At 41.6% G+C, this 12,452-nt stretch overlaps 1 protein-coding gene across 2 annotated transcripts in view; it reads right to left on the reverse strand.

The window, feature by feature from the left end:
- Window positions 1-12,452, reverse strand: part of LOC110510575 (NT-3 growth factor receptor) — a 307,800-nt gene that overhangs the window by 114,567 nt on the left and 180,781 nt on the right. For both annotated transcript variants that reach the window (XM_021592045.3, XM_021591958.3), the window contains exons 8-9: window positions 5,710-6,009; window positions 1,671-1,685 (exon numbers count right to left, since the gene is read on the reverse strand). In XM_021592045.3, coding sequence (XP_021447720.1) covers window positions 1,671-1,685; window positions 5,710-6,009 — 315 coding nt within the window. The remainder of the gene's footprint in view (window positions 1-1,670; window positions 1,686-5,709; window positions 6,010-12,452) is intronic.

Consider the following 12,452-nt stretch of genomic DNA (forward strand, 5'->3'; position numbering starts at 1 on the left):
AAAAGGAGGATGGTGCTTGGAATCATTGTTCTTCCTCTGTCAACCTTTGTTACCTGCAAGGAAACACGTGCCGTCGTCATTGCTTTGCACAAAAAGGGCTTCACAGGCAAGGATATTGCTGCCAGTAAGATTGCACCTAAATCAACCATTTATCGGATCATTAAGTACTTCAAGGAGAGCGGTTCAATTGTTGTGAAGAAGGCTTCAGGGCGCCCAAGAAAGTCCAGCAAGTGCCAGGACCGTCTCCTAAAGTTGATTCAGCTGCGGGATCAGGGCACCACCAGTACAGAGCTTGCTCAGGAATGGCAGCAGGCAGGTGTGAGTGCATCTGCACGCACATTGAGGCGAAGACTTTTGGAGGATGGCCTGGTGTCAAGAAGGATAGCAAAGAAGCCACTTCTTTCCAGGAAAAACATCAGTGACAGACTGATATTCTGCAAAAGGTACAGGGATTGGACTGCTGAGGACTGAGGTAAAGTCATTTTCTCTAATGAATCCCCTTTCCGGTTGTTTGGGGCATCCAGAAAAAAGCTTGTCCGAAGAAGACAAGGTGAGCGCTACCATCAGTCCTGTGTCATGCCAACAGTAAGGCATCCTGAGACCATTCATGTGTGGGGTTGCTTCTCAGTCAAGGGAGTGGGCTCACTCACAATTTTGCCTAAGAACACAGCCATGAATAAAGAATGGTACCAACACATCCTCTGAGAGCAACTACTCCCAACCATCCAGGAACAGTTTGGTGATGAGCAATGCCTTTTCCCGCATGATGTCCCGCCTTTCCATAAGGCAAAGGTATAACTAAGTGGCTCGTGGAACGAAACATCAATATTTTGGTCCATAGCCAGGAAACTCCCCAGACCTTTAATCTAATTGAGAACTTGTGGTCAATCCTCAAGAGGCGAATGGACAAACAAAAACCCACAAATTCTGACAAACTCCAAGCATTGATTATGCAAGAATGGGATGCCATCAGTCAGGATGTGGCTCAGAAGTTAATTGACAGCATGCCAGGGTGGATTGCAGAGGTCTTGAAAAAGAAGAGTCAACACTGCAAATGTTGACTCTTGGCCTGAACTTCATGTAATTGTCAATAAAAGCCTTTGACACTTATGAAATGCTTGTAATTACATCAGTATTCCATACTAACATCTGACAAAAATATCTAATATCTAAGGACACTGAAGCAGCAAACCTTGTGAAAATTAATATTTGTGTCATTCTCAAAACTTTTGGCCACGAATGTATATATGTGTGCGTCTCAGTCACCAGATCTCAACCCAATTAAACACTTATGGAAGATTCTGGAACGTTGCCTGAGACATCGTTTTCCACCACCATCAACAAAGCACCAAAATGATGGACTATCTCATGGAAGAATGGTATTGCATCCCTCCAATAGAGTTCCAGACAGTTGTAGAATATGCCAAGGTGTTCTGGTAGCTCGTGATGGCCCAATGCCATATTAAGATACTTTATCTTGGTGTATCCTTTATTTTGGCAGTTACCTACATTTATTGTTGATGGTCTTAAAATATAAATAATTTAACATAACCCCCTAGAATCGTTTAAATCACGTTTTATTCAGCTAGAGACTTCCGGGTTCTTGCATATCATGGTACTATTTGCCTTATGGTACTACTTCTTGTTGACTGTTTTATAAAATCACTTACCATAGTCACCATAATCTGTAGGAAAAGAAGACAGAAAATGATTCGTCAGTGATGTATTCAACCAATGTGTACTGTATATTGGTTGAACAGGGCATATTTAAAGAAGAAAATGTTTTACTTTACGACTGGTCAGCAAATACACTATATATACACAACAGTATGTGGACACCCCTTCAAATTTGTGGATTTGGCTATTTCAGCCACTGCCATTGCTGACAGGTGTATAAAAATTGAGCACACAGCCATGCAATCTCCATAGACAAACATTGGCAGTAGAATGACCTTACTGAAGAGCTCAGTGACTTTCAACGTGGCACCGTCATGGGATGCCACCTATCCAACAAGTCATTTAGTCAAATTTCTTCCCTGTTAGAGCTGCCATGGTTAACTGTAAATGCTGTTATTGTAAAGTAGAAACGTCTAGGAGCAACAACGACTCAGCTGCAGAGTGGTAGGCCACACAAGCTCACAGAAGGGGACCGGTGAGGGCTTGAAGCGCGTAGTGCGTAAAAATCACCTGTCCTCAGTTGCAACACTCACTATCGAGTTCCAAACTGCCTCTGTAACAAAACTGAGCACAAGAACTGTTCGTCAGGAGCTTCATGAAATGGCAGAGCAGCCGCACATAAGCCTAAGATCACCATGCGCAATGCCAAGCATTGGCTGGAGTGGTGTAAAGCTCGCCACAATTGTACTCTGGAGCAGTGGAAATGCGTTCCCTGGAATGATGAATCATGCTTCACCATCTGGCAGTCCGACTGACGCATCTGGGTTTGGCGGATGCCAGGAGAATGCTACTTGCCCGAATGCATAGCGCCAACTGTAAAGTTTGGTGGATAAAGAATAATGGTCTGGGGCTGATTTTCATGGTTTGGGCTAGACCCCTTAGTTCCAGGTAAAGGACATCTTAAAACTACAGCATATAATGACATTCTAAAGATTCTGTGCTTCCAACTTTGTGGCAACAGTTTGGGGATGGCCCTTCCTGTTACAGCATGACAATGCCCCCGTGCACAAAGTGAGGTCCATACAGAAATGGTTTGTTGAGATCGGTGTGGAAGAACTTGACTGGCCAGCACAGAGCCCCTTTGGAATTAATTGGAATGCCGATGGTGAGCCAGGCCTAATCACCCAACATCAGTGCCTGACCTCACTAACGCTCTTGTGGCTGAATGGAAGCAAGTCCCCGCAGCAATGTTACAACATCTAGTGGAAAGCATTCCTAGAATAGTGGAGGCTGTTACAGCAGCAAAGGGGGGACCAACTCCATATTAATGCCCATGATTTTGGAATGAGATGTTTGAGCAGGTGTCCACATACTTTTGGTCATGTAGTGTATATCTAAATGTGTTTACTAGGTTTCTACACTTGAGCTGACCAACTTGGGCTGTCATGGCGTTACAGTCAAGCCTTTCAACATCTCCCGTCTCGTTACTGTGCTCTCCACTCCCTCTGAACCTCGGCATCCATGTGTTGAATCCCATTATCGTGAGATCCCTTAAAATCGGGTCCCAATCCCGAAATCACTTTAGCCTTTACCAAGAAATCTGCTTCTTCCCGTTAACATCCAATCATCTTTCACAGCATTGCAAATCTGCATTCGAATTCTGGCATAAGATCTGTATTTTTTTGTTGATAACACATTTTCCTCAGCCCTTGATTGGGGTCGGGTGTGTTGGATACTGGGGCGGGGATGTGCCACTTTGGGTCACCGGACCAGGATTCAGGGGCACTGTTATAAGCCAAATCATCAAATCAAATACATTTATAAAGCCCTTCTTACATCAGCTGATGTCACAAAGTGCTGTACAGAATCCCAGCCTAAACCCCCAAACAGCAAGAAATGCAGGTGTAGAAGCACGGTGGCTAGGAAAAACTCCCTAGAAAGGCCAGAACCTAGGAAGAAACCTAGAGACTAACCAAGCTATGAGGGGTGGCCAGTCCTCTTCTGGCTGTGCCGGGTGGAGATTATAACAGAACATGGCCAAGATGTTCAAATGTTGGAGCTGCTAATAGAGATCAGTTTTAATGTCAGCAGTGCTGTTGTAATTACCATTGTATTACTATTATTGTTATTATTTATTGCTATTGTTTTTTTGTACCCTCTTGGTATGATGCCTTAACAGGGTGGGTGGGCGCGATGGCAGGGTGGGTCGGGAGGTGGGCAGGGGGGAGAAGGAAATTTGAATTTGAAAATCTACAAATAAAGCATTTAAAATAAAAAAGAACACAAAGTCACCAAAAATATCGTATCTTCACCTCCACACTACCGGTCAAACGTTTTAGAACACCTACTCATTCAAGGGTTTTTTTTTATTTTTACTATTTTCTACATTGTAGAATAATAGTGAAGACATCAAAATTATGAAATAACTCACATAGAATCATGTAGTACCCAAAAAAGTGGTAAACAAATCAAAAAATATTTTATATTTGACATTCTTCAAAAAGCCACCCTTTGCGTTGATGACAGCTTTGCACACTCAATGGCATTCTCTCAACCAGCATCACCTGAAACGCTTTTCCAACAGTCTTCAAGGAGTTCTCACATATGCTGAGCACTTGTTTGCGGCTTTTCCTTCACTCTGCGGTCCAACTCATCCCAAACCATCTCAATTGGGTTGAGGTTGGGAGACTGTGGAGGCCAGGTCATCTGATGCAGCACTCCATCACTTACTTCTTGGTAAAATAGCCCTTTCACATCCTGGAGGTGTGTTGGGTCATTGTTATAAATTATACTCCCACTAAGCTCAAACCAGATGGGATGGAGTATCGCTGTGGAATGCTGTGGTAGCCATGCTGGTTAAGTGTGCCTTGAATTCTAAATATATCACTGACAGTGTCATCAGCAAAGCACCCCCACACCATCACACCTCCTCCTCCATGCTTTGCGGTGGGAAATACACATGCAGAGATCATCCGTTCCCCCAAACTGCATCTCACGATGACACGGTGGTTGGATCCAAAAATCTCAAATTTGGACTCCAGACCAAAGGACAAATATCCACCGGTCTAATGTCCATTGCTCGTGTTTCTTGGCTCAAGCAAGTCTCTTCTTCTTATTGGTGTCCTTTAGTAGTGGTTTCTTTGCAGCAATTCGACCATGAAGGCCCGTTTACCACAGTATCCTATGAACAGTGGATGTTGAGATGTGTCTGTAACTTGAACTCTGTGAAGCATTTATTTGGGCTGCAATTTCTGAGGCTGGTAACTCTAATGAACATATCCTCGACAGGAGAGGTAACTCTGGGTCTTCTATTCCTGTGGCAGTCATCATAAGAGCCAGTTTTATTATAGCGCTTGATGGTTTTTGCGACTTCTTGAAATTTTACGGATTGACTGACAGTAATGATTGTCTGTCATTTCTCTTTGCTTATTTGAGCTGTAATTGCCATAATATGGACTTGGTCTTTTACCAAATAGGGCTATCTTCTGTATACCCCCTACTTTGTCACAACACAACTAATTGTCTCAAAAACATTAAGGAAAGAAATTCCACAAATTAATTTAAGAAGTCACACCTGTTAATTAAAATGCATTCAGGTGACTACCTCGTGAAGCTGGTTGAGAGAATGCCAAGATCAAGGCAAAGTGTGGCCATTTGAAGAATCTCAAATATAAATATATTTTGATTCCTTTATCACTTTTTTGGTTACTACATGATTTCATATGTGTTTTTTCATAGTTTTGATGTCTTAACTATTATTCTACAATGTAGAAAATAGTCTAAAGAAAGAAAAACCCTTGAATGAGTAGGTGTTCTAAAACTTTTGACAAGCAGTGTACATAAATCCCATTTATGAATAGAGGTCTAACAGAGAGAGCGAATGTCCTATATTCATCAATGACCCTGTTAATAAGTCAGTAAAACTTGGTTCTCAGTGACTCTCAACAGTGTTCAGCTCTGCTTCATCAATTCCACTGATCCATGCAATATCATGTTGGACTAATGAAAGGTCACAGATACGAAGCTACTATGCAGTGTATATCTGTACTATTATATACAGCATAGCTACTTTAGCTAGTATAATCTACCTACCGTCTGGAAACGGGGCGTTGAGGAAGTGTCCATACACTGTCTTGGTGGTGACTCCTAGGAAGTTGCTAGCCTCCAGAGTGTAGTTGCCATTGTTGTGGTGCGTGGGGTCCTTGAAGTTGAGGCATCCCTCTAGGTAGTCCTGGTAGGTATCCATCTCAGTGCGGATGTAGTCACTGGGGGAGATCTCGTTGTCCCGGTGGAACCAGCGCAGGGTGGGCAGGGGGTTGCCACGCACCGTGAACTCTATGCAGGTTTCATGGCGACGCTCGGGCTCATCCAGCTTCAGGATGGTGGGGGGGACTGTTGGGAGGACAGACAGGAGGAGAGGAGCATCAGGAATGACAGAGATGCTTTCTTTAATGTGTCAGCGTCCGGACATGTGCCACACATTAAAATACAATGTTTTAGTTACACCATGTAGCCTTGTTCAGGAGCCTGCACTTGTTTTACTATGTCTGACGCAGGACAGTCACACAATGTTCTATAGTTACACCCTGTACCCATGTATTTTCAAGTTTGTCTGTAGAGACTGAGTGGTTTGAAGGCCAATCATATGAATGGTGTTTTGTTGACTTTTGAATATGCTGCTAGGATGTGGCTACTGACCACAGGAACATTGGTTTGTCTCCAGGCTTTTGGTTGAGTGGACACATCCACTCTGAACGATGGCGGCCAGACGCAGTAATAATATCACACCTCATAAAAGTGCCCACCACTTAACTCCACATCTATGGTCAATCTGTTAGAAGCTAACCATCTGCAAATCCAGGGCTGTGAATGTGGCATACAGAGCTCATGTAAAGAATCAATCATATTCTGATTCACTGTTAATTCAGCTAAAATACACTAGGGATGTCACAATACAAGTATCGCGATGCTCAGAGGTATTGTGGCAAGGAAACAACACATGAAGCGGACTACATTTCCTGCGGAAAAATGTTGGAAACAAGCAGCCCTATGCTGTCAACCAGAATCATGTTTATTTTCCAAGCTATAGCACACAATATTTTACATGCAGTAGGTTCTTTTGAAAGACCGAAGAGTTTAGTCTGCTTTGTGTTTTCTTTACTGCCATGGACAATCAGATATCGTAGTATCGTGACAACCCTAAAATACACACTATATACACTGAGTACATGCCAATTTCCTCATTGTTAGCAATTCAAGGTCAAACACAGGGGGTCTCTGTGAAAATATTCAGAAAAACACCCTGAAAATGAGTGTTTGAGATAGAGGGGCTGTAGAAAGAGAGAGAGAGAGACAGAGAGAGCGTAAGAGTGAGAGAGAGAGAGAGAGAGACATTAGTTTCCACCTGAGTTTGCAGATCTCATCATAATCTCTGGGAATCAATATGCATTGGATATGGAGGGAATAGTGTTGCACCCTGTTGGCCAACACCACTCAGTATGAATGTAAATGCAGGAGCAACAAACGCTCATCATATTACCCTGTTCTGGTATCCAGCTGAAGGAAACAATGTGGTCTAATAAGGGAACTTGACGATCAGTTAGTCTAACTAATCACCACAGCTGTTGACATTCTCTGTTTTAAGGCGTTTCCAACAGACAAGCCAAGCGGCTGTTGAGATGATTGGTAATTACCAGGAAGGTTAGGAAACCAAAGAGCATGTGGCTTCATAAAGAACAACACAAACAAAAACAAATGGCTTTGCTGTGTTGCACCAGTGCACTGCCACTGAATAACTAGGGTCAGAGCCCCTCTCTCCTCGCTCGGCTGGAAAGCAATCATGCACATTATGTGATGAAACATTCTATGAATCTCTGCAATCTTTCCCGTGGAGGACCACTTCCTTGTCATGGATGAAATATATCCACATCCAAGGAAACCAACTCCAAGTAGAGAGACTTTCAGTAGTTTGAAGGCCAACCATACAAATTGTGTTTTGTTGACATTTGAATCTGCTGCTAGGATGTGGCTACTGACCACAGGAACATTGGTTTGTCTCCAGGCTTTTGGTTGAGTGGACACATCCACTCTGAACGATGGCGGCCAGACGCAGTAATAATATCACACCTCATAAAAGTGCTCACCACTTAACTCCACATCTATGGTCAATCTGTTAGAAGCTAACCATCTGCAAATCCAGGGCTGTGAATGTGGCATACAGAGCTCATGTAAAGAATCAATCATATTCTGATTCACTGTTAATTCAGCTAAAATACACTAGGGATGTCACAATACCAGTATTGCGATTCTCAGAGGTATTGTGGCAAGGAAACAACACATGAAGCGGACTATATTTCCTGAGGAAAACAGTCCTAATGTTGGAAACAAGCAGCCTTATGTTGTCAACCAGAATCATGTTTATTTTCCAAGCTATAGCACACAATATTTTACATGCAGTAGGTTTCTTTAAAGACCAAAGAGTTTTGTCTGCTTTCTGTTTTCTTTGTTGTCATGGACAATCATATATTGTAGTATTGTGACAACCCTAAATTACACCCTGAAAATTAGTGCTTGAGATAGGGGGGGTGTAGAAAGAGAGCATGAGAGAGCGAGAGTGAGAGAGACTGAGATGAAGAGAGGGGGGGAGAGAGAGAGCAAGAGCAAGAGTACATAGCCAATAATAAAACATTTGAAATATCTACAGTTGAAGTCGGAAGTTTACATACGCTTAGGTTGGAGTCATTAAAACTTGTTTTTAAACCCCTCCACAAATTTCTTGTTAACAAACTATAGTTTTGGCAAGTCGCGTTGGACATCTACTTTGTGCATGACACAAGTAATTTTTCCAACAATTGATTACAGACCGATTATTTCACTTATAATTCACTGTATCACAATTCCAGTGGGTCAGAAGTTTACATACACTAAGTTGATTGTGCCTTTAAACAGCTTGGAAAATTCCAGAAAATTATGTAATGGGTTTAAAAGATTCTGATAGGCTAATTGACATCATTTGAGTCAATTGGAGGTGTACCTGTGGATGTATTTCAAGGCCTACCTTCAAACTCAGTGCCTCTTTGCTTGACATCATGGGAAAATAAAAATAAATAATCCAAGACCTCATAAAAAAAAATGTAGACTTCCACAAGTCTAGTTCATCCCTGGGAGCAATTTCCAAATGCCTGAAGGTACCAAGTTCAGCAGTACAAACAAGAGTACACAAGTATAAACACCATGGGACCATGCAGCCGTCATACCACTCAGGAAGGAGACACGTTCTGTCTCCTAGAGATGAACGTATTTTGGTGCGAAAAGTGCAAATCAATCCCAGAACAACAGCAAAGGACGTTGTAAAGATGCTGGAGGAAACAGGTACAGAACTATTTATATCCACAGTAAAACATGTCCAATATTGACATAACCTGAAAGGACGCTCAGCAAGGAAGAAGCCCCTGCTCAAAAACCGCCATAAAAAAAGCCAGACTAAAGGTTTGCAACTGCACATGGAGACAAAGATCTTACTTTTTGGAGAAATGTCCCCTGGTCTGATGACACAAAAATAGAACTGTTTGGCCATAATGACCATCGTTATGTTTGGAGGAAAAAGGGGGAGGCTTGCAAGCCAAAGAACACCATCCCAACCATGAAGCACGGGGGTGGCAGCATCATGTTGTGGGGGTGCTTTGCTGCAGGAGGGACTGGTGCACTTCACAAAATAGATAGCTTCATAAGGAAGGAAAATTATATTGAAGCAACATCTCAAGACATCAGTCAGGAAGTTAAAGCTTGGTCGCAAATGGGTCTTCCAAATGGACAATGACCCCAAGCATATTTCCAAAGTTGTGGAAAATTGCTTAAGGACAACAAAGTCAAGGTATTGGAGTGGCCATCACAAAGTGCTGACCTCAAGCCTATAGAAAATTTGTAGGCAAAACTGAAAAAGAGTGTGCGAGCAAGTAGGCCTACAAACCTGACTCAGTTACATGAACTCTGTCAGGAGGAATGGGCCAAAATTCACCCAACTTATTGTGGGAAGCTTGTGGAAGGCTACCCGAAACATTTGACCCAAGTTAAACAATTTAAAGTTAATGCTACCAACTACTAATTGAGTGTATGTAAACTTCTGACCCACTAGGAATGTGATGAAAGAAATAATAGCTGAAATAAATCATTCTCTCTACTATTTTTCTGACATTTCACATTCTTAAAATAAAGTGGTGATCCTAAATGACCTAAAACAAGGGACATTTTTCCTAGGATTAAATGTCAGGAATTGTGTAAAACTGAGGTTAAATGTATTTGGCTAAGGTTATATAAACTTCCGACTTCAACTGTATACTCTTTGACATTTTTGGGAAGTGTAACATTCACTAATATTTCCCTTGTTTATTTCCCTTTTGTTTGTTGTATATTTCATTTGCTTTTCCATTGTAAACATGTTTCCCATGCCAATAAAGCCCATTGAATTGAATTGAGAGAGAGTGTAAGAGAGCGTAAGACAGAGTACGCGAGCATAAGAGAGAGAGAGACTTGTTTCCACCTGAGTTTGCAGATCTCATCATAATCTCTGGGAATCAATATGTATTGAGTATGGAGAGAATAATGTTACACCTCTATTGGCCAACTGCCTTGTCATGGATAAAATATTCACATCCAAGAGAACCACCTCGCAGCTTGCAGGCATCAATATTCAATACACTGGCCTCTGGGCATTGATAGAATGGAACTGCTAGATTGGATAAAAGCAGGCCTAGTTATAGAATGGAGAGGATAGAATGGACATGCGTATTGATAGAATGGAGAGGATAAAATAGATAGGAGTACTGATAGAATGGAACTGCTAGATTGGATAAAAGCAGGCCTAGTTATAGAATGGAGAGGATAGAATGGACATGCATATTGATAGAATGGAGAGGATAAAATGGATAGGAGTACTGATAGAATGGAAAGGATTAGTAATATAATGGCAAAAATATAATGGATAGGAGTACTGATAGAATGTATTGGAGTACTGATAGAATGGATAGAAGCAGTAATAGAATGGTGAAAATAGAATGGATAGGATTACTGACAGAATGGAGAGGATAGAATGGATAACATTGAATGGATAGGAGTACTGATAGAATGGAGAGGATAGAATGGATATGAGTACTGATAGAATGGAGAAGATAGAATGGATAGGAGTACTGATAGAATGGAGAGGATAGAATGGATAGGAGTACTGACAGAATGGAGAGGATAGAATGGATAACATTGAATGGATAGGAGTACTGATAGAATGGAGAAGATAGAATGGATAACATTGAATGGATAGGAGTACTGATAGAATGGAGAGGGTAGAATGGATATGAGTACTGATAGAATGGAGAGGATAGAATGGATAGGAGTACTGACAGAATGGAGAGGATAGAATGGATAACATTGAATGGATAGGAGTACTGATAGAACGGAGAGGATAGGAGTACTGATAGAATGGATAGGAGTAGTAATATAATGGTGAAAATAGAATTAATAGGATTACTGATATAATGGATAGGAGTAGTAATAGAATGGTGAAAATAGAATGGATAGGATTACTGATATAATGGACAGGAGTAGTAATATAATGGTGAAAATAGAATGGATAGGAGTACTGATAAAATTTAGAGGAGTAGTAATATAATGGTGAAAATAGAATGGATAGGAGTACTGATATAATGGAGAGGAGTAGTAATAGAATGGTGAAAATAGAATGAATAGGATTACTGATATAATGGATAGGAGTAGTAATAGAATGGTGAACAAATAAAGGATAGGATTACTGATAGAATGGATAGGTTAGAGTGGATAGCATTTAATGGATAGGAGTACTGAAGGAATGGATAGGAGTAGTTAACAAAGGATTACAACAGGGGTGTCAAAGATATGGCCCATTCAATCTGGCCCACGGGTCGTATGAGTAAAAAAGTATAATAAAGAATATAATTGAGAAGAAATTCAGCCATTCAGCCACAAGAACATTAGTGAGGTTGGGCACTGATGTTTGGAGATAAAGCCTGGCTCGCAGTCTGCATTCCAATTCATCCCAAAGGTGTTCGATGAGGTTGAGGCCAGGACTCAAAGTGCAGGCCAGTCAAGTTTTTCCACATCGATCTCGACAAACCATTTCTATGTGGACCTTGCTTAGAGCACAGGGGCATTGTCATGCTGAAACAGGAAAGGGCCATCCCCAAACTTTTGCCACAAAGTTGGAAGCACAGAATAATCTAGAATGTCATTGTATGCTGTATCGTTAAGATTTCCCTTCACTGGAACTAAGGGGCCCGAACCATGAAAAACATCCCCAGACCATTACACCAAGCTCCACCTGTTGGCACTAAGCATAAGGGAAGTTAGAATTTTCCTGATATCCTCCAAACCCAGATTCGTCCGTCAGACTAACAGATGGTGAAGTGTGATTCATCACTCCAGAGAGAGCATTTCCACTGCTCCAGAGTCCAATGGCGGCGAGCTTTACACCACTCCAGCCGACCCTTGGCATTGTGCATGGTGATCTTAGGCTTGTGAGCGGCTGCTCATCCATGGAAACCCATTTCATGAAGCTCCTGATGAACAGTTAGACATTTGAAGCGCGGCCCTCCATACCTCGGTGAAGACCGCAAATTAGTTTGACACCTCTGGGTTACTATCTATAAGATGGAGTTTATGATCAGTAGTCAGACATCAGAATGCAAGGGAGATTGCTTATTCCTTATAGCTGGAATCCTTAGTTGCTACATCCATTTTTGGACTTATAAATTAAGAATATATACCCATTGATTCTCGAAGAATATAACTTATAAATGCCTCATAAGCTT

This window comes from Oncorhynchus mykiss, chromosome 1 (assembly GCF_057628025.1).
Source record: "Oncorhynchus mykiss isolate SJ-2025 chromosome 1, ASM5762802v1, whole genome shotgun sequence".
NCBI lineage: Eukaryota > Metazoa > Chordata > Actinopteri > Salmoniformes > Salmonidae > Oncorhynchus > Oncorhynchus mykiss.